The sequence below is a fragment of the Gorilla gorilla genome, chromosome 2 (assembly GCF_029281585.2).
Source record: "Gorilla gorilla gorilla isolate KB3781 chromosome 2, NHGRI_mGorGor1-v2.1_pri, whole genome shotgun sequence".
Classification (NCBI taxonomy): Eukaryota; Metazoa; Chordata; class Mammalia; order Primates; family Hominidae; genus Gorilla; species Gorilla gorilla.
Window position 1 is genome coordinate 141,030,912 of NC_086017.1, and position 22,954 is coordinate 141,053,865.

At 39.0% G+C, this 22,954-nt stretch overlaps 1 protein-coding gene across 8 annotated transcripts in view; it reads right to left on the bottom strand.

The window, feature by feature from the left end:
- TMCC1 (transmembrane and coiled-coil domain family 1) overlaps nt 1–22,954 on the bottom strand; it is a 243,445-nt gene that overhangs the window by 192,757 nt on the left and 27,734 nt on the right. Inside the window, exon 2 of one of the 8 annotated variants that reach the window (XM_063704166.1) lies at nt 14,034–14,189. The exons of 6 other annotated variants lie outside the window; for them this stretch is intronic. Coding sequence is in view for 1 of the 2 variants with exons in the window: in XM_063704164.1 (XP_063560234.1) it covers nt 1,176–1,253 (78 nt within the window). In the remaining variant the exon portion in view is untranslated. Of the gene's footprint in view, nt 1–1,175; nt 2,168–14,033; nt 14,190–22,954 lie in introns of those variants that run through there. One more of the 8 variants, XM_063704164.1, reaches the window with a different exon arrangement.

The following is a 22,954-nucleotide window of genomic DNA, read 5'->3' on the forward strand; positions in this document are numbered from 1 at the left end:
CTCAAAAAAAAAAGAAGGAAAAAATAATAAAAATTAGAGCAGAAATCAACAAAACTGACAAAAGAAACACAATGTAGAAAAACCAATGAAAGCAAAAGCTGGTTCTTTGAAAAGATTGATAAAATTGATAAACTTATAGCCAGGCTATCCAAGAAATAAACAAAGACATAAATTACCAATATCAGGAATGAAGGAGAAAGGACATCAATACTGATCCAATAGATGTTAAAAAGAATAATAAAAGATATTACGAACACCTCTATGACCCTAAATTTGATAGCTTAGATAAAATAAACCAATTCCTTGAAATATGACATGAACTACAAAAAATATAGAAGGAAAAACAGATACCTAAATAACTCTATTGAAGAAAGTGAATTTGTAGTTTGAAACTTCCCAAAAAAGAAAACTCCAGACCCAGATGGTTTTAATGGTTAATTCGACCAACCATTTAAATAAGAAATAATAACAATTCTACTCTCTCTTGCAAAAAAGAGAAAGGAACATTTCCCAACTCATTTTATGAGACTAACATTACTCTAATACCAAAACAAAACAGACACTACCAAAAAAAAAAACAACTCTGCATGCAGACCAGTATCTCTAATGAACATATATGCAAAAACCTTTAACAAAATATTAGCAAATCAAATACAGCATTATATAAAAAGACAATGCATCTAGGCTAAGTAGGGTTTATCCCAGGGATGTAGGGCTGGTTCACATTCAAAAATCAATGTAGTTCACCATACTAAGAAATTAAATAAGAAAACCATGTGATCATAACAAAAAACGCAGAAAACACATCAGACTATTCCAATATCTATTTACAATAAATACTCCCAACAAACTAAGACAGATGGGAACTCCCTTAGTTTAATAAGGATATCTACCAAAAATTTACAAAATCTAGCAATGTATAAAAAGCTAAAAAATGTAGAAGGAATAATATTATAGGTGGAAAAACACTGCCATGATTTCAGGAGTCAATGGAGATACAGAAAGAAACATACAAAGTATGGACTAGTCTTCATCTGGCATCCACACAGACAGGGATCTTTTGGGTAAAACTGGGAAAAATAATTAAATGTTTGAAACCTACAAATCCTAGGTATATGATACATATGCAAGAATAAATTCTAACAATGCCCAACATTCGGTGTTTTTTTTCTTACCTTTGTTTTCAGGAATGTACAAATTAAATCCAGAGTTTGCATTGGTAGTTTTTGCCTTGTCTTCCCTGCCTCTCCCATCTTCTCTCACCATTCCTGAACGGTAACCACAAGAAAGGTGCTAGGTCATTCTGCCTTGATTCTAACACTATTTCTGCATCTTTTCATCTGAAATCCAAAATCTGGTCTAGGCAGGCAGCTGATGGAGAACTGAATCCTTTATTTTAGTTTTCTAACTTAACTGCTGGACTAGTAAGAATGAAAGCTCTTTACTCTCAAAATACTTCCTTCTTTGATGCTACCTGTGACCCAAAAATTAGACTCCTTTGTTATTCCAAAGAAATATCCTGTTCCTTTTTGAAAATAAAATTTAAAAGGTGAAAGAGGGAAAGGATGTCTATAAGGGTCAGTATATCTAGAGGACAATCTGTCTGAAAAGCAAATCTAGATTATGAATCCTAGCCTATTAAGAATGTTCAGCCAGGGCAACATGGTGAAACCCTGTCTCTACAAAACACAAAAATTAGGTGGGTGTGGTGGTGTATCCCTGCAGTCTCAGCTACTCAGGAGGCTGAGGAGGAGGATCACTAGAGCCCAGGCGATGGAAGCTGCAGTTGGCTGAGATCACACCACTGCACTCCAGCCTGGGCAACAGAGCAAGTCCCTGTCACACTCACACACACACACACACACAATGCTAGAACTACTTCCATAATGGGCCAGGCCTAAAGTCTCATAATTAATATAGATGAGGATTTTAAATATGAACCAATAAGCAAGCCAACTGAGCAATCAATAGAAGAAAAAAAGGAGGAAAGGGGTGAGATATTCTCAGGGAAAAGTACAAATAATCTATAAATATCTCCATGTTTACAGACATTCCCAACTACCCTAAATATTGCTTTTTTACTCCCATGAGTATACTTATCTCAAAATGAAGGTGAGGAAAGGCATCCAGCTTTCCTCAGAAGTCTATAATTTTCAAATGCTTTTTGAAATAAAGATACATAAATAAATACTATCATTGAAGTATATAAATCAGATATATACTATCAAAACAAATAGTTAATAACCATTGGCGAGAAGGAAAGAGGCCCCATGAAACTGAAACACACTGCATTAGACAATTCAGTTAACCCTCACTGATGTAGAAGTACCTCAGAAAAGGGTTGTGACAACTTCAGGAGTTGATAATAGAATGTCCCCAAAGAGCCTAAGTGTCTGTGATGGCAAGAGTCATGAAACATCAGGTAAAATACCCTGAAATTCCATCTAATCTCACCCCCAATAGAAAAATATCATGTCGAGACAAGTCTGGGCAACATAGGGAGACCCTGTCTCTACAAAAAAAAATTTTTAAGTGGCCAGATGTGGTGGCACACACCTGTGGTCCCAGCTGCTCAAGAGGCTGAGGTGCGAGGTTTGAGCTGGAGAGGTACAGGCTGCAGTGAGCCGTGTTCACATCACTGCACTTCAACCTGGGCAACAGAGTGAGACTCTGTCTCAAAAAAATAAAAAGAAAAAAAAAAAAAGAAAAACATCAAACATCATGTGACATATGTGGGGGAAAAAAAAAAGGTCAGTGTCTCACAAATACTTTAGTATTTGGCAGCCAAAAGGGGTTGGGGAAAAAATTCTCTTTTGGGCTGGGCATGGTGACTCACTACTGTAATCCCAGCACTTTGGGAGGCCAAGGCAGGCAGATCACTTTAGCTGGGCATAGTGGCACATGCCTATAGTCCCAGCTTCTCAGGAGGCTGAGGTGGGAGGATCCACTGAACCCAAGAGATAGAGGCTGCAGGGAGCTATTATCACACTACTTATAGAAGTGAAACCTTAGCCATGTTTTTCAGATTTTAAAAACATCTCCAATTTATGCTTTCTCCTTCACTGCAGGTCATTTGAAATGGTTTCGAAGGTAACACATACTTTATGCTTTGCTACACTGAAAATTTATTCAACAGTTCTATTCTTAAAGTTATTTCTTTCTTGTGCTTCTATTTTATAAGGAGCAACATTTTTCCAACCACCTACTAAGGGAATTTGTGATTTAGCAACATCTTTTACCAACCAGTCATTCACACTCAAAACAAATCTTTCTCTTGACCTCCTTGTTTTATAACACATTACTAACCCAGTAATAGGAAACCCAAGAGTTAAAACAAAAATAAGAAAAATATAATCAAGTTCAGTAGACATTTACGACTTTGAAGAATGCCGGCCAGGCATAGTGGCTCATGTCCATAATCCCAGCACTTTGGGATGCTGAGGCAGGAGGATCACTTGAGCCCAGAAGTTCAAGACCAGTCTGTGCAACATAGCAAGACCTCAATCTCTACTAAAAAAAAAAAAAAAAAAAAAAAGGGCAGGAGGATCGCCTGAGCCCAGGAGTTCTGGCCTGCAGTGAGCTATGATCACACCACTGTACCTCATACTGGGTAACAGAGCAAGATCCTGTCATTCATTCATTCATTCATACATACATACATACATAATTTTGAAAAAAGAATGCTGTCTCCTCAGTCATGAAAATTGTTTTATTAAACTTCCTATGTTTACTGTAATCAGATGTAGCCAAAGAAAAAGGACCTTACAAAAGTAGGTAACTAAAAAAAACATGTAGTTACAGTGTTTTTTTGGCTCAAGCAGATGCTGAATAAATGTTATGTGAACCAATGAGCAAGCAAACATGTGACTACGGAATAAGAGTGAGTTACATTAAAGTCAGAAATATGGTCAAGTTAGAGTGTCCAGTAAAGTGATAATAATTCAGAGATTTGTTTCACAGATTGTATTTTATTTAAGCATACTTACTCCCTGACTTTTAAAAACTGTTTAAGTCATATGCTCCTAATAGTGCTTAAAAATCTATTGCAAGAAATTAGTTCTCCAAGTACATACAATGTACTCTTCTTAAGTTTGGCTTCATTCATTAAACCGAATTATTTTGAGGTCCATCTAGGTTGTTGAGAGTATCAACTGTTCTTTTTATTGCTGAGTAGTATTCCATTGTATAAATACACCAAATTTGTTTATCCATACACTTGATGGATATGTGAGCTGTTTACAGTTTTTAGCTATTACCAATAAATAATAGCTGCTGTGAATGTTTGTGTACAAGTCTTTTTTGTGGATATACAGTTTCATTTCTCTTGAATAATTAGAAATGGAATGGATGAATCGTATGGCATCTTCACATTTACTTTGAAAGAAACTGCCCAATTGTCTTCCAAAGTAGTTGATCCATTTCACATTCCTATCGTCAGTGTATGAGAGTTCCAGATGATCCTCCATTCTTGTCACCATGTGACTAATCCTATTCATTACAGCCATTCTAGGGAGTATGCAGTGGTATCTCATTATGGTTTAAATTTATATTTCCCTAATGACTTACGACTTTGGGCATCTTTTCACGTACTTATTTGCCATTTATATTCTTTGATGAACTTTATTCAAATTGTTTCCCCCTTTTCTTATGGGGTTGTCTTTCAATTCTTGAGTTACAATTCTTTATATCTTCTAGATACACATCCTCTGTCAGATACATGTTCTGCAAATATTTTCTCCCAGCCCAAGGCGTACTTTTTCATTTTCTTAAAGGTATCTTTCAAAGATTAAAAGTTTTTAATTTTGATGAAATCCAATTTAGCGATTTTTTCCCCCTTTATACTTCATGCTTTTTGTGTCTTAAGAAATCTTTGCCTACCCCAAGGTCACTAAGATTTTCTCCTGTATTTTCTTTCTGACAAAAACTTTCTGGAGTTGTACGGTTTTAGCTCTTCAAGTTAGGCCTATGATTTATTTGAAGTTAGCTTTTGTGTCTGGTGTGAGGTAAGGGTTGAGGTTCTTTGTGTGCGTATGAATCTCCAATTGTTCTAGGACCATCTGTTGAAAAGAGTGAATATACACAGGATAAAAATAACTCCACCTCCATTCTATTTAACCCCTTCTCCTACAATAAGTCCCCTAGCTTAGATTATATGAGCCATCATTATAAACATTCCCTTGCACACCCTTAGCTTCCTTGGCCTCCTTTCCTCAAACAACTGGCAAAACCCCAATCCTGCCAATCTAACTCTGATTCCATACCTGAACCCTTACAGTTGAAAGTACACTGTGCAGTTGAAAGTACAAGAAAATACACAAATCCGTGCCAACCAATGAAACTTTAAATTCATGTCCACTAACCTCAAATAAGCATTTGATTCTATTCTGTAATCTGACTATGTTTCTCTAGTCTATTCACTCCCATATTCTCATGAAGAACTATTTCACACTTAACTCTTCAAATCTAATACTCCCTCCCCTACCTTCATTCCTCTTATGACCTGACTTCCTACATCATTGAAACATTCTGCTACTATGGCTCGCTCCTCTACTAATTGTTGGTCCTTGAGCAAATTACTTGATTTCCAAAATGGAGATAAAAGTATTGCCCATTCTATAGTCTTATTGTAAAGAATAAATGACACAATATGCACATGGAAAACACTTAATATACAGCCTGGCACAAAAGAATACTAAGAGCTACTATAACTTTTTCTTACTGCTACTACTACTATTAAACATGTACCACATCATGATCATAAATTTAACAGAGCAAGATTTAATAAGGATTAGACTAGTGCATTTATTTGTAAGTATCTCTATATCGGCTGGGTGCAGAGGCTCACACCTGTAATCCCAACACTTTGGGAGGCCAAGGTGGGCAGATCACCTGAGGTCAGGGGTTCGAGACCAGCCTGGCCAACATGGTGAAACCCCGTCTCTACTAAAAATACTAAAAATTAGCCGGGCGTGGTGGCGGGCGCCTGTAGTCCCAGCTACTCGGGAGGCTGAGGCAGGAGAATGGCGTGAACCCAGGAGGTGGAGCTTGCAGTGAGCCGAGATCGCGCCACTGCACTCCAGCCTGGGCGACAGAGCGAGACTCCGTCTCAAAAAAAAAAAAAAAAAAAAATACAAAAAGCTGGGCATGGTGACTCATGCCTGTAATCCCAGCTACTTGGGAGGCTGAGGCATGAGAATCGCTTGAACCCAGGAGGCAGATGTTGCAGTGAGCTGAGATTGCACGCCACTGCACTCCAACCTGGGCAACAGAGCGAGACTCCAACTCAAAAAAAAAAAAAAAGTATCTCGGCCAGGCACGGTGGCTCACGCCTGTAACCCCAGCACTTCGGGAGGCTGAGGAGGGCGGATCATGAGGTCAGGAGATCAAGACCATCCTGGCTAACACAGTGAAACCCCGTCTCAACTAAAAAAATACAAAAAATTAGCCGGGGATGGCGGCGGATGCCTGTAGTCCCAGCTACTCAGGAGGCTGAGGCAGGAGAATGGCACGAAGCTGGGAGGCAGAGCTTGCAGTGAGCCAAGATCACACCACTGCACTCCAGCTTGGGCAACAGAGCGAGACTCCATCTCAAAAATAAAATAAAATAAAAAAAGTATCTCTAGATACACACACACATACATATATACACCCATGTATGTGTGTGCATCCACTGAAGGGAATTACATTTAATTCAAGATTATAAATTATATTTCTTTCTTTTTTTTTACTTTTTGTGCATAAATTTTTAAAAAACTTTTATTTTAGATTCAGGATTACATGAGCAGATTTGTTGTGAATTCTATTTCAATTAACATTTAGATTAGGTATCATTTGAAAACTGTTAGTATTTTACCAACATGTCTGCATTTCTTTCTTAAGATACAAAGTCTGTAGGAGTCTAATTCCTGATAGAAAAAAAAATGTGGAAGGATACTACCACCTCCATCAATTCATGTTCTTCTACTTATACGGTTCAAATATGGAATGTCCTATTCTCCTCTGTCCTTTCAAACAATTCAACTAAACAAATGTTTAAGTGCCTTAAAAAGGCAAGACATTATACTATTTCAGCTGGGTCAATAAAAATTAGAAAGGAATCTTAGTTTTTTTCTCTATGCTTTCCTGAAACCAGAAGAGAGATTATTTTATACCCAACACACTAATGTTAACAGACCTAAGACATAGATGTTTTAATTTCACATTCTGTCTTCCTACCAGAGTCCCTTCGGTGAAATAACTTGCATCCAAAATATTAGAATTTGCTGCTGAGATCAGGCAAAGGCTTAATCTCTGAAACACATTCATAGAAGATTAAACCAGTGAATTTACAACCTGTTCAACAGTGGGGCTTCTCTGAGTTTTTCTCCCCAAGCAAGCTATACAACAGTTTTCCAAACAATAGTTGCCGAGACCAGCTCGGTGGGGGAGACCCTAACCCAGTGGAGCTAGAGGAATTAAAGACACACACACAGAAATAGAGAGGTGTGAAGTGGAAAATCAGGGGTCTCACAGCCTTCAGAGCTGAGAGCCCCGAACAGAGATTTAGCCATGTATTTATTAACAGCAAGCCAGTCATTAGCATTGTTTCCATAGATACTAGACTAACTAAAAGTATCCCTTATAGGAAACGAAGGGATGGGCCGAAATAAAGGGATGGGTTGGGCTAGTTATCTGCAGCAGGAGCATGTCCTTAAGACACAGATCGCTCATGCTATTGTTTGTGGTTTAAGAATGTCTTTAAGCGGTTTTCTGCCTTGGGTGGGCCAGGTGTTCCTTGCCCTCATTCCAGTAAACCCACAACCTTCCAGCGTGGGCATTATGGCCATCATGAACATGTCGCAGTGCTGCAGAGATTTTGTTTATGGCCAGTTTTGGGGCCAGTTTATGGCCAGATTTTGGGGGGCCTATTCCCAACAAATAGTCATAATGCATTCATTCCCAGCATCACTACTCAGAAGCACATAAATAAATCAGTACACAGCCAGAGCCATCCAAACATGTTTTGACAGATCCAGGCCAACCAATTGCAAAGCTTCTGAATATGCACACCCTACAGGCCTATGTAGCACCAGCCTTTGGCTCCAGTGTATACTCCTTTCCTTCCTGCAGGTTTAGTTCTAGCTTTTGAGGAAAGAAAAATAAAGCTGTCAGTTGAGTGGATCAAACTTCCAGCAAGGTAAAAAGACAAAGACTATCACATAAATCCCTTCAAAAAAACATCTGCTTAGTAAAAAGGCAAGCAATTTAGTTATTAAAGACAATGTAACAAAAATTCAGTCTATTTTAATTTTCAAAGATGGAAAGAATAAGAAAATATTCAGATATGCTATCTTAATCAAATTATAAACCACAAACATTAGGACGGCTACTATCAGGAAAACAGAAAGTTTAGTGTTGGTAATGATGTGCAGAAATTGGAATCTTTGTGCATTGTTGATGGGAATGTAAAATGGTACAGCCACTGTGGAAAACAGTATGGTGGTTCCCAGAAAATTAAAATTAGAATTATCACCCAATCTAGCAATTCTACTTCTGGGTACATACACAAAAGAGTTCAAAGCAAGGCCTCAAAGAGATACCTATACACCCTCACAGCAGTATAGATGAATAGGCAAAATGTAGCATATACATACCATGGAATGTTATTCAGCCTTAAAAAGCAAAAAAATTGCCGGGCGTGGTGGCTCACGCCCATAATCCCAGCACTTTGGGAGGCTGAGGCAGGAGGATCGCTTAAGCTAAGGAGTTCAAGACCAGCCTGGGCAACATAATGAGACCTTGTCTCTACTAAAAATTCAAAAAAAATTAGCCAGGTGTGGTTGCACATGCCTGTAGTCCCAGCTACTTGTGAGGCTGAGGCAGGAGGATTGTTTGAACCTGGAAAGTCAAGGCTGCAGTGAGCCCTGATTGTGCCACTGTACTCCAACCTGGGCAACAGCGTGAGACCCTGTCTGAAAAAAGAAAAAACAAAGTGGTAACCAGGTGCAGTGGCTCATGCCTGTAATCTCAACACTTTGGGAGGCTGAGGTAGGTGGATCATTTGAGGTCAGGAATTCGAGACCAGCCTGGCCAAAATGGTGAGACATTGTCTCTACTCAAAATACAAAAATTAGTTGGATGTGGTGGCATGCGCCTGTAATCCCAGCTACTCAGGAGTCCAAGGTAGGAGAATTGCTTGAACCCGGGAGGCAGAGGTTGCAGTGAGCCAAGATCATGCCACTGCACTCCAGCCTGGGTGACAGAACGAGACACCGTCTCAAAAAAAAAAAAAAAAGGAAGAAAATTCTGCAGTATACAACAACGAAGATGAACCTTTAGATGAACCTTGAGGACAGACATTATGCTAATAAAATAAGCCAATCACAAAGAGATAAATAGTTTTGGTTTTACAAGAAAAAAAGAGCTATAGAGATGGCTGGTCCTGATGGTTACACATCATGAATGTATTTAATACCATTCAACCGTACCCTTAAAAATGGCTGAGATGGTAAATTTTATGTTATGTGTTACCACAATTTTAAAAACTGAAGAAAAGAGTTTTTTAAAAAATCATAAACCGGCTAGCATAAAGAACAATACAGCTCAAGGCCAAACAATGCCTATTTTGTTTATAATTTTTAACTTTCTGTCGATGTTGACTCTATTAAATGACGTATTTCTGAGTAGTGAGGTCATTTTGGTCTTAACATTTTATAAAATTCTAGAATAAAAATAGAAGGCTTATGGGAAGAGAGGAGATTGTTGGGTAGGAGGAGTATATTATTAACCACTCCAAGTGTCAGTTAATAATGCATCCTTAATTATTTGCCAACACACAAGAAACATGGGCAAGGAAACAGCATTTCTGGGAAGCACTACAATTACTGATTCAATCATTCATAAAGTATTTTTCAGTACCTATTCTTTGGTTAAAACTGGGGTATAGTGAGCTATGACTGTGCCACTGCACTCTAGCCTGGGCAACAGAGCAAGACCTTGTTGCTCAAAAAAGAAAAGAAAAAAAAGAAACACCAAAAAACTGTAGTATACACTGCAGTATATAAACAAATACAAAAATCTAAAGGATAGGGATAGTACCTGTAAGCATACCCCTATGACAACTCAGTTCCTACATATGTATTTACTTGTATCTTAAGAATAAAATGGCCGGGGATGATGGCTCATACCTGTAATTCCAGCCCTTTAGAAGGTCAAGGCAAGAGGACTGCTTGAGCCCAGGAGTTCAAGACCAGCCTAGGGAACAGTGAGGCCCTGCCTCCACAAAAAAAAAACTTAAAAAATTAGCCAGCCATGGTGGCACATACCTGTAGCCCTAGCTACTCAGGAGGCTAAGGCAGGAGGATTGCTTGAGCCCAGGAGGTCTAGGCTGCAGTGAGCTATGATTGAGCCACTGCATTCCAGCCTGGGCAACAGAGTGAATATGCACACCCCACCTCAAAAAAAAAAAAAAAAATCAATAAAATAATATCAAACTAAACAAAATAAGACGATATATCTAAATCTAAGCAATCCATTATCTCCTCTTTTTGGCTGTCATCAAAACATACCTGAAGATTGATACATCTAAAACCTAAATCATGATCTTCCTCCAAAAAAACAAAAAAAAAAGCCCAAAAAAACCTGTCTTCCTTCAGTATTCCTTTTGTCAGTGAAGAGCACTAAGTTAAATCAGAAACGTAGGACTCCTCTCTTCTCCACTTCATATTCTACCCATCATCAAGTTCTGCTGACTATATCTCCTATATATTCTTGAATGAATGCCTTTCTATCCTCTTTACCAACACAACTCTGTCTAAATGAGCCACCATTACCTATCACATGGACAACTAAATTCCTAACCAATACCCCTACATCCACTCTGGTACCCCTTCAAGCCATTCTTTGCATTTCAGTCGAGTGTTCTTATCAAAAAAGCACATCTGCTGGGTGTGGTGGCTCACATCCCAGCACTTTGGGAGGCTGAGGCAGGTGGATCACTTGAGGTCTTGAGTTCGAGACCAGCCTGGCCAACATGGTGAAACCCTGTCTCTACCCAAAATACAAAAATTAGCCTGGTGTCGTGGCACACAACTGTAATCCCAGCTACTTAGGAGGCTGAGACAGCAGAATCGCTCAAACCGGGGAGGCAGAAGTTGCAGTGAGGCAAGATCACGCCACCACACTTCAGCGTGGGCAACAGAGTGAGACTCTGTGTCAAAAAAAAAAAGAAAATCTGACTATGCCCTTTCTTGCTTAAAAACCCTTTAATGGCTACTTACTCCTCTTAGTATACTTAGAAAAACGGCAAAAACTTCTTAACATGACCTATAAAAACCTAACAAGGACAGGCCTCTCTCTTCACCTCAAACCATGATCTTTTTCTCTCTAACTCTCACTGCTCAAGTCATGCTAGCCTTAATTAGGTCCTTCATTTCACCATTCTCCCTTCTACCACAGGGCCTCTGCACTTGCTATTTCTTCTGTCTGGACAGCCATCTCCCATCTATCCTTTCTTTGCCAAGTTAACATCTACTCCTCCTTCAGATCATAGCACAAGTATCATTTCTTGAGGATGCCTTCTCTAATCTGGTCAAATCTCACTAATGTAAGTGTTACCCAATACCTACTCTTATGCCACTGTCACAGGTGCAATTTAACACTTAATTTGACATTTCTGTCTTCTCCACCAGACCCTAAGTTCCATGGGGGAAGGGTATCACATCAGTTTTTGCCCCACATAATATCCTGTTGCCTAGGTGGCCCAATAAAAATGTGTTGCATGAATGAACAAATGCATGAACCATGCTCAAAAATCATCAGATATGGTCCAGACTGCCTAAGTCAAAGTTCAGTTGCCAGCAATCACAAAACATTCACCACTAGGTCAAACTCCTATCACCATGATCTTCACTATACTAAATTTTCTTTGGCAAGGTCCTTTTAGCTAAGATAATGAAGTTTACTTATGACAGGCCTTCTTCTGGTGGCTTCCTATTTACATGAAGAAACCATCAAAAACTCAAACTCCATTGAATAAAATAAAGCAATCTAAGAATGTCTGATTGTAGCTTTCATAACAAAACTATAGTTTTTTGAGTTTTTCTTAACACCTCATTGAGTTTTTCTTAATACCTCGTTTTCTTAATACTTCATGTCAAGTCCCAAAGCAAAGACAAATCATTCCTCGTTTGTCTTGAAATCTGAACCTCTTACTCAACTTATCCCAAGATAAACCACTGAAAATAAAACTCTACCAAAAAATAACATTTAAAGAAGTTAAAGTCTCTAGACACTTAAAAAATCAAAAGAAAAAAAAAACTCAGCAGAAAAAGGAGAAGAAATGAGGGCAATGTTTGGATGAAAAACTCTCTTTGACCACACAAAACAAGAAACACATCTTCCCCATGAATTCTGGCAAGGTCAATTCTCAGCCTCATTCACAAAATTCTTGGATAGCTTCCTTGGCCTAAAAACAACAACAACAACAAAAACCCCACATGACTTCACAGTGACTATTCTAAAGCCTGAGTATGGATATGGTTGCCTAGGAATATTGCCCATTTCGATGGTAAACAAACAGTTCTCAGTGATGTTTCAATAATTTTTCTTAAGTCATAAAAATAGTAGATATTATAATTCATTTTTAAAAAGGTAAATGAATGGAAAATGTAAGATCCTGTTTTAAACAGAAGCTGCAGTATCAGAAATTAGAGATTTAGGAAAAGACAAACATTTCTAGAGAAGTAATGAGAGTTAAAGAAAACACTGGTCCTTCAGATTCCAAAATGGCCAAATGACTTAGCAGGAAAGTTTAGTAATACTATACCAATGTCAATTTCCTGGTTTCGATATTATACTACAGTTACATAAGATGCCACCACTGGGGGAAAATAGGGGAAGGATTCAAGGGACTCCATGCTATTTTTGCAACTTTCCGTGAATCTACAATCATTTCAAAATAGAGTTTTAAAAAAATATTAGTGGGGAATATTCAGGATAATACAACTGTAATTTTAAGTAGCGTGTAGCACTTTCCCAAGCACTGAGTCATTCTAGTGAATTTCTGAACCTGAATGGATCGTGAGAACTGGATAGGTAGCCAGTGGTCAGGAGCACAGGTAGCGAAGGGACCTCCAAATTTGTGGCTGGTGTCTTAAGTGAGGATAGTCTTCTGGGGACTGTGACCTTAACCTATAAAGTCTATGTTAACTCCCAGTAGTGTCAGAATTCCATTGCAACAACTTCTAGGTAATCTACTATCAGTATTTCTTTTTTCAAAAACACTGCTCTAGGATCTACAATTCAGGTTTTCTAAGTCCCAAATTCAAAACTATGAATCAACGAATAATGCATTAAATGTCAAACAGTATTTCAAACATGTATGAGCAACGAACAACAGTTAAGAAAGTTAAGAATTGGTTCTCAAAATAAAACAATGTTATACAACGTCATGAATTTCTCCAATAAAGATTAAGTGGCCTCGGGCTTTCAAGTTTTAACTCTGGTCCAATCTCCAATGAAATTATCTAACTTTCCTCCTCAACTAGCTGATTCACTAAATTAGCAAAACATGTAGATGAGGTACTTCTGTCTCTAAGTCAAGAAATTCTTTTAGGGAGTCTAAAAAGAAGAGTAAATATGTTGTGCCTAACCCCTATTAACCTCAATAGGGATGGCACCAGGTTCAAGAGGCCAAAGAAGAGACCCAGAACCAGCAAACGAGACATGGGATTTTTTTTTTTGAGAGGTAATCTCGCTCCCTAACCCACACTGGGGTGTAATGGCACGATCTCAGCTCACTGCAACCTCTGCCTCCCAGGTTCAGGCAATCCCCCTGCCTCAGCCTCCCAAGTAGCTGGGACTACAGGCATACACCACCAAACCCGGTTAATTTTTTTTGTATTTTTAGTAGAGGGGGGTTTCACTACGTTGGTCGGGCTGGTCTCGAACTCCTGACCTCAAGTGATCCACCCACCTCAGCCTCCCAAAGTGCTGGGATTACAGGCATGAGCCACCATGCCCAGACAAAACATGGGATTTTATTAGGGGCTTACCTACAGGGGAGAGAGTCCAGTAGCGGTGGGGTGGACAGAAGAACCTCCTTACATACAGGCCAGTGGCAGTGGACTGGACAAGACATCCACCTTAACTACAGTCCAGTGATGGCAGGCTGGACAACATATCTATACTGCCCAGTGGCAACGGACTGCCTAATTATAAACAAAACATACAGGAAGCAGAAAGAATCAATAATTAAAGAGAAAAGCTAATATGAAACTACTATTCTTCATAGACTTAGATACCTCTTTTTATATACCACCTTGTATTTGTATAGTACTTTGTAATGTCCAAGTACTTTTTTTTTTTAATTTTTTTTTCTTTTTGAGACGGAGTCTCGCTCTGTCACACAGGCTGGAGTGCAGTGGTGCGATCTCAGCTCACTGCAAGCTCTGCCTCCTGGGTTCACACCATTCTCCTGCCTCAGCCTCCCGAGTAGCTGGGACTACAGGCACCCGCCACTAAGCCTGGCTAATTTTTTGTATTTTTTTAGTAGAGACAGGGTTTCGCCTTGTTAGCCAGGATGGTCTCGATCTCCTGACGTCATGAGCTGCCCGCCTCAGCCTCCCGAAGTGCTGGGATTACAGGCGTGAGCCACTGCGCCCAGCCATGTCCAAGTAACTGTTAACACATTATCTCAATTGATCCTCACAATAATCCTGTGAGGCACTTGATGTTATTTCACATTTTACAGATGAGAAAAATGACCCTAAATGGCATGCTGAAGGTCACACAGCCAGCAGGCAGAAAAGCTGGAACTTACACTCTTGACTACTCTACCACAGGTGTCCCTCTAAACGAAGGGAAGTTTTACAATGCTAACACAACTTTATGAACACCATCCTTTTCACATTTTACAGATAACAAAAATGAGCCTAAATGGCATGCTCAAGGTCACACAGCCAGCAGGCAGAAAAACTAGAACTTACACTCTTGACTATTCTACCACGTGTCCCTCTAAATGAAGGGAAGTTTTACAATGCTAACACAACTTTCTGAACACCATCCTCCATATCGCAGCACACTATTAAACAGCTTCAAGACACACGAAAAAATTAGAATCAGTCACAGAATTACAGGAACCTTAAGGATCATTTCTAGTATAATTTCCCATTTTACATTTTTGGTTTTTTTGAGACAGTGTCACTCTGTCACTCAGGCTGGAGTGCACTGGCACAATCTCGGCTCACTGCAACCTCTGCCTCCTGGACTCTAGTCATCCTCCCACCTCAGCCTCCTGAGTAGCTAGAACCACAGGTGCATGCCACCACGTCCAGCTAATTTTTTGTATTTTTGGTAGAGATAGGGTTTTGTCAGGTTGCCCAGGCTGGTCTCAAGCTCGTGAGCTCAAGCAATCCACCCACCTCAGCCTCCCAAAGTGCTTGAATTACAGGCATGAGCCACCACACATGGCCATTATTTTTTCTTATAAAATGTTTTCTGTACTCAGGATCAAAAAAAATTTTTTTCAGGGTCCTCACATTTTAACATCTGCAAGCATGTAGGAAGATCAAGAAGCTGAGAAAATAAAAGGATTAAAACATACAAAACCTGAATATGTTTTGCCTGACTTCCCCTTGGTCCCCAACATATTTGTTGGAAAAAACACTTTCTTATTCATAGGCATAGGTCAAATTTAAGATTTCTTCTGATAGCTTTAATAACTTTTCATTTTAAATAAGTGATTACCTTAGATTATCTACAAAACATGTTTTTTGTTATTGCTTCTCAAACTGTTGAAGCAATTAATATAAACATAGTATATGGTAAACTAATAGAAAAATAACATGAAGGAACAAAAAGAATCTTGTAGGCCATAGCTAAAAATTTTCAAGATTTTGACTGCTCATAGTATAATTTCCTTCATTTTGACACAAACACTGCAAAATTCTCAATCTAGTCCAATAACCACATGTAAATCTTACTCAAGGAGAAAAAGGTGGTATCTCAAAGTCACATTCCTTTTCACTATAGAAACATTTTTAAAATATGTACAGGTTTTTATTGCTTAAACTTATTTAAGCACGTAAGTCACTATGAAGCAAATATAGAAACACAAATGATTTAAGTATGGGATAAACTATAAAAAATGAATTCAGGCTGGGTGTGATAGCTCACGCGTTATCCCAGCACTTTGTTTTGGGAGGCTGAGGCAGGAGGATCACTTGAGGCCAGGAGTTTGAGAACAGCCTGGGCAACATAGCAAGACCCCATCTCTATGAAGAATACAACAATTAGGTGGGCATGGTGGCATGACCCTATAGTCCCAGGTACTTGGGAGGCTGAGGTGGGAGGATTGCTTGAGCTTGGCAAGCCGAGGCCGCAGTGAGCCATGATCTCACCACTGCACTCCAGCCTCAGCAACAGAGAGAAACCCTGTCTCAAAACACACACACACACACACACACACACACACACACACACACACACACACATACACACACACACACACGTATATACATGAATTCATGGTCTAGGAAATTTACCTTTTGACTTTTTTGTTCTAATTTGATACTGCTTCCCTTCTGTTCTCTGCCTAAAAAATAAACACATCTAGGACTCTGCTCAATTAATTTTTCCCTCTTCATAGTGCCTGACATGGTGCTCAATAAATATATGTTTAAACTTAAAAATTTCCCACTAATCACTAGCATACCATAATCCAGCCTCCATGACTAGGAAGCTACATGGCAACTTATCTCACTACATCAGTGTAATTGTATAATTTTTGATCTATCAATCGCCAATGATAACTGAAAAAACCTGTTTTGGGCACCAAAGCAAGGGTTTCAGGACATAAAGCAAAGAAGAAAATAATTACTGATAGTTTATTTAATCTAACACAAATATTCAAAAACTTCAAAAATACATATGTTAAAGCATTCAATATTTTCCACCCTCTACGCTCAGGAATCAACTACTCCTTACTAAGAACCACCTACATATAAAAATAGATGTTTCATACCTCAGTGTCAAAATTGAACTCAATAAAATATTAAGTGAGTGGAATTTTTTTTTTTTAATAGAGATGAGGTCTCTATTGCCCAGGCTGGTCTCAAACTCCTGAGCTCAAGCAATCCTCCCACCTCAGCCTCCCAAAGTGCTGGGATTACAGGCATGAGCCACTGCGCCTAGCCCGTGAGTGGAAATTTGTCCACAATATATTACGACGTGTACAGGTGAGATGCGGTGGGGGGAAACGGGTAATAGTACATACATTACTATCAAGATTCAAATATGTGTATATAAGTATGTTTGCACCTGAGTCTACAGTGTACATCAAAATGTTAACATTGATTATCACTGAAAATTATCAGAGAAATTATAACTTTCTGAATTATACTTATCTAAGCATTTTCTATAACAAACACATTATTGTTTTTTTTTTTGAGATGGAGTCTCGCCCTGTCACCCAGGCTGGAGTGCAATGGTGCAATCTCAGCTCACTGCAACCTCTGCCTCCCTGGTTCAAAGGATTCTCCTGCCTCAGCCTCCGGAGTAGCTGGAATTACAGGTGCCCGCCACCACACCCAGCTAATTCTTGTATTTTTAGTAGAGATGGTGTTTCACCATGTTGGCCAGCCTGGTCTCGGATTCCTGACTTTGTGATCTGCCCACCTTGACCTTCCAAAGTGCTGGGATTACAAGCGTGAGCCACCACGCCCAGCCACTTTTACAATCCAAAGACAATAAAGCATTTACTCCACTAACCTAGGAATGTGTGGACTATTCAGGATTTGAACCAGCATGCTCTTCCAACCATCTTTGTTTTCACATGAAGTAACTAACATAAAGGGGACAAAATAAAACAAATGTGGTTACTGTGGGACTAAGACCTGCATGATATTCCTTTGGTGCTCTGAGAAGTTGGAAGGGGAGTGAAGGTAAGCAGAAACACAAAATAATAATTAAAGAATTATTACTTACGGTGGCCGGGCGCAGTGGCTCACGCCTGTAATTCCAGCACTTTGGGAGGCCGAAGCAGGCGGATCATGAGGTCAGGAGATCAAGACCATCCTGGCCAACATGGTGGAACCCCATCTCTACTAAAAATACAAAAATTAGCTGGGTGTGGTGGCGTGCACCTGTAGTCCCAGCTACTTGGGAGGCTGAGGCAGGAGAATTGCTCGAACCTAGGAGGCTGAGGTTTCAGTGAGCCGAGATTGCACCACTGCACTCCAGCCTGGCGACAGAGCAAGACTCCATCTCAAAAAAAAAAGAATTATTACTTATGGCGAGAACCTTTCAAGTGATTTATAATCTCATTGTTAAAACAAGACTTTAAATATAATTAAGATAACCCTATTAAAAAACAGGGAAAGAATTCAAATAAACATTTCTCCAAAGAAAATATCCAAATGGCCAAAAGACACATTAAAAGATGCTCACCTTGTTAGTCATTAAGGAAATACAAATAAAACCACAATGAGGTACCATTTCACACCCACTAGGGTGGTTAAAATCAAAGTATAACAAGTGTTAAAGAGAAGTAGAAATTAGAACCCTCACACACTGCTGGTGGGAATGTAAAATGGCCCAAGCAGTTTGTTTTTGGAAAACAGCCTTACAGTTCTTCAAAATGTTAAACATAAAAGAGTTACCATATTTCCTAGCAATTCCATTTCTAGGCATATATGTATAGTTCACACAAAACCTTGTACATAAACGTTCCTAACAGCATTATTCAAAATGGCCAAAAAATGGAACCAATGTAAATGTTCATCAACTGATGAAAAGATAAACAAAACATGCTATATTCTCCATACGATGGAATCTTACTTGGCAATAAAAAAGAACAGAGTACTGATACATGCTACAACAAAATGGATAAATCTTGAAATTATGCTAAGTGAAAGAAGCCAGTCACAAAGGACCACATATGGTATAATTCCATTTATATGAAGCATCCAGAATAGGCAAATCCTTAGGAAAAGAACATAGATTAGAAGTTATGCAGAGATAGAGCAGGTGGGGTGGAAATGTGGAATGACTGCTCAATGGGTACAGGGTTTCTTTTGGGGGTGATGAAAATGTTTTGGAATTAGGTTGTGGTGATGGTTGCTCCGTGAATATTCTAAAAACCACTGAAATGTACACTAAGAAAAATGAAGTTTAAGGTATATAAAATATATCTCAAAAAAGCTGTAAAGCAAAATGTTAATAGGAGAAATGGGTGCATGACATACAGATACTCTGTACTATCTGTAATATTCCTGTAAATCCGAAACTTCTAAAATAAAAGGTGTATATACAAATTAGGAAACAAGACATATAATAAATAGCTAAAGTAAGGGATGAGCTCAAATAGCACCACAGAACTTTGAAAAGATTCACGCACAGTGTTTCAGATTTTAAAATAAGTGCTGAATAAATATTAGATGGAAACAAATGAGGTTAGGCCTCATCCACAGGGTCACACACAGCACAGACAGAAGGAAAAATAGAATTCAAAGACCTGAAACAAGCTCATCACTCAACTGACCAAACAATTTCCATTTTCTTACTTACATAAACTTTCCAAATAAATTTACTTTCTCACAACCCAAAAACTTTCAGAAATGTCTACGTGGAAAAATATACACATGCTGGTAAACAACAGTGTCACTTTATCAATGTAAATCTAGTCCCTCTGCACCTTGGATTAGGATTTTATTAGGAAAGCATTTTAACACAATTTTGCCATATCCATTTCCAAAAGTCTAAAGACCTTATTTTCCATAGCTAAGATGTTATTATCATAGAATTTAAGATTCAATTCGGGTGAAACCTAAAAGATGTCAAGATTCGTTTTCATTGTCTTCTCCATATGAATAATAAAGCACTCAAAGTGTTCAAAAAGAAGATACTGACTGGAAAGGGACATAGGGAATTACTAGGGGGATAAAAATGTCCTATACCTTTACTTTATTCTTGGTTATACTGTACCCATACACCGTTGTATGCATACGTAAAAATTCATTAAGCTATATATACATCTTTGATCTGTGGATCAAAAGATCTGGAAATTATACCTCAATTTTAAATAATGAATTTTTTAAGTGTTCCAACAAATTACCTTATTATCCCAAAGCATGTGATGTAAGAATAAGATTTTGTTTTCTTTTAATAAAAGGAATCAAGCATGGAGAAGTAAAGCAGTTTGCCTTGGTACCTCAAAAATCAAGAAGAAAAACAAGTCTCCCAACTCTGTTCTATAATCTAAACTTCATGCCTCACAGAGATTGAATCCTGAGATTCTACTGAGAAGGTGAAAAGAAAAAGGGGAAAAGGGCAGAATAAAAGAATAAGGGGAAAAAGAACAGAACCAATCCTCACTCAATAAGTCACCCAGAGAGGCCAGGCGCAGTGGCTCACGCCTGTAATCCCAGCACTTTGGGAGGCCGAGGCAGACGGATCACCTGAGGTAAGGAGTTCAAGACCAGCCTAACCAACATGGTGAAACCCCATCGCTACTAAAAATACAAAAATTAGCCGGGCGTGGTGGCACGCACCTGTAATCTCAGCTACTCAGGAGGCTGAGGCAGGAGAATCGCTTGAACCTGGGAGGTGGAGGTTGCAGTGAGCCAAGATCGTGCCACTGTACTCCACCCTAGGTGACAGAGCGAGACTCTTATCTCAAGAAAAAAAAAAAAAAAAAAGAATAAGGCTAAAAAAAAAGTAAGAACCAAATCAACATCCTCTCCATCCCCATCCCCAACACGCCCCCAAATGCCATGTCCTTGTTCACAAAAGAAAAAATTATTTTATCTAGAACTAGTTGTGAAATAATGCAAAGAATGCAAAAGAAGTTATCGGGTTCATGCTCTCTCTAAAAACCATCACAGTGCTACCACCTCTTGCATCCTTGTGCAGTTCTGTAAAAGAGTTCTAAGGCACTATACTTTTTACTATATTTTCCCTTTTTTTCACATGTCCACATGTCTATAGAGAGAAGGTTGGGAGCCCACATAGGCCTCAACAGATTGATACGAAGTATGGCTCTTATTTCGGTCATAAATTTTTAAAGTTGGACTAGGTCTGAGCAGTCAATAATCCTAAGAGACTTGCCTAAGATCTCACAGCTTAGCAAGTGGCAGAGTCAAATCAAAGTTGAATCTAGCCTTCTATTCACCACACCACATTTATACCTATGCCCAATTAGAAACTAGACAGTACCTTATCTAAAGTGATAATTGCACTCAGGAAAAAAATAGTTTATATTATCCAAATTCTCATACCCATCTGTTCCACAGCATCAGTCTTTTAATAAATTTGTAAGAATTATAACTACTGGCTGGGCACGGTGGCTCATACCTATAATCCCAGCACTCTGGGAGGCTGAGGCAGCCAGATCACTTGAACCCAGGTTCGAGACTAGCCTGGGCCACAGGGAAAGACCCCATCTCTAGTGAAAATACAAAAAATCAGCCTGTGGGAGAATCATCTAAGCCCAGGAAATCAAGGCTGCAAAGAGCTGAGATCACACCCTGCATTCTAGCCTGGGTGATGGGAGTCAGATGCTGTCTCACAAAACAAACAAAAAAGAATTTTAACTGTCAATTAGGTTATGGTCAGTACCTTCTTTTTTTTCTGTAGTAAAATCTCCTTGGTAAACTGATTTAATGCCAAAAGGTTATTTGGTAAATAAAAACTGAAGGCAAACAGAGGTGAATGGTTTTAAAGAATATGTTTGGCAACCAAAGACATTAATACAGTCATTTATCCATTTGGCAAACTTTGAAATGCCTACTAGGTGTCCAGGCACTACATTGGACCCAACAAACACAAAAGATACAGGAGACTTTGGTCTAGGTAGGGAAACACCACAAAGTGGTAAGAGCCATGATGGGAAACCTGGGGTGCTGAGGAAGCCCAGAGGAACAGCATCTATCTTAATGTGGAGGGTCAAGAAGTCAGACTAGCCTCTTACACTCCCAAACAGTAAGATTTGCTCCAGAAAGCTCAGGCTTCTCATTCATTTTTTTTTCCCTGTAGTGGTGCAAGGCGCAATCCGGGCTCACTGCAACCTCCACCTCCCAGGCTCAAGAGATCTTCCCACCTCAGCTCCCACTGGAAGTACAGATGCATGACACCACATCAATTTTTTTTTTTTTTATAGAGACGGGGTTTTGCCATGTTGCCCAGGCTGGTTTCAAACTCATGGGCTCAAGTGACCCACCTGCCTCAGACTCCCAAAGTGCTGGGATTACAGGCGTGAGCCACCACTCCTGGCATCCTTGCACTTCTTAAAATAAGGATGTATTATGTTTATAACCAGAAAAAATATGGATGGCTATCAAAATAGCCCAAAGACGATAGGGAGAAAATGATGAAAGCTTGAACTATAAGGTCTGTAAGAGCAGAAAATTGATCTTATTTTCCACTATATCCTTAATTCCTTGCATAATGTCTGGCACATAATAGATGCTTAATAAATGTCAGAATAAACGAGTGAATGAGTGAATAAATGAACACTCTTAAGGTTCAACAGGGAAGACATGTTTCAGAAGTAAAAAAGAAAGAAATTAAAGATAACCCCAAGTTTTGTAGACTGGTTGGCTAAATGAATGATGAGCCATTAATCAAGATAAGTAAAACTAGAGGAGGTATAGGTTTATGGGAATGCAAAAAAATATCACTGCAAAATGCCAATGACTTTGGTAGAAGACACACTAGGTTTCAGGAATCAGCAGGATCTCAAAATGCAGATGTCCAGCAGGCAGTAGGGAAGTGCAAGCTGAATGTGCAGATTTGAGTGTCATCTACATAAAGCTTATATCAGAGATCACAGCTATCATATACCATAGTTTATGGACTCTCACTGCTCTTAATCAACAACAGAATAAGATATGCAGATCAAAATGGAATACACCCAGTATTCTGAATGCCCTGACACCCAATCTGACCTTTATCCTACTGATTTCTAAACTTACGATTA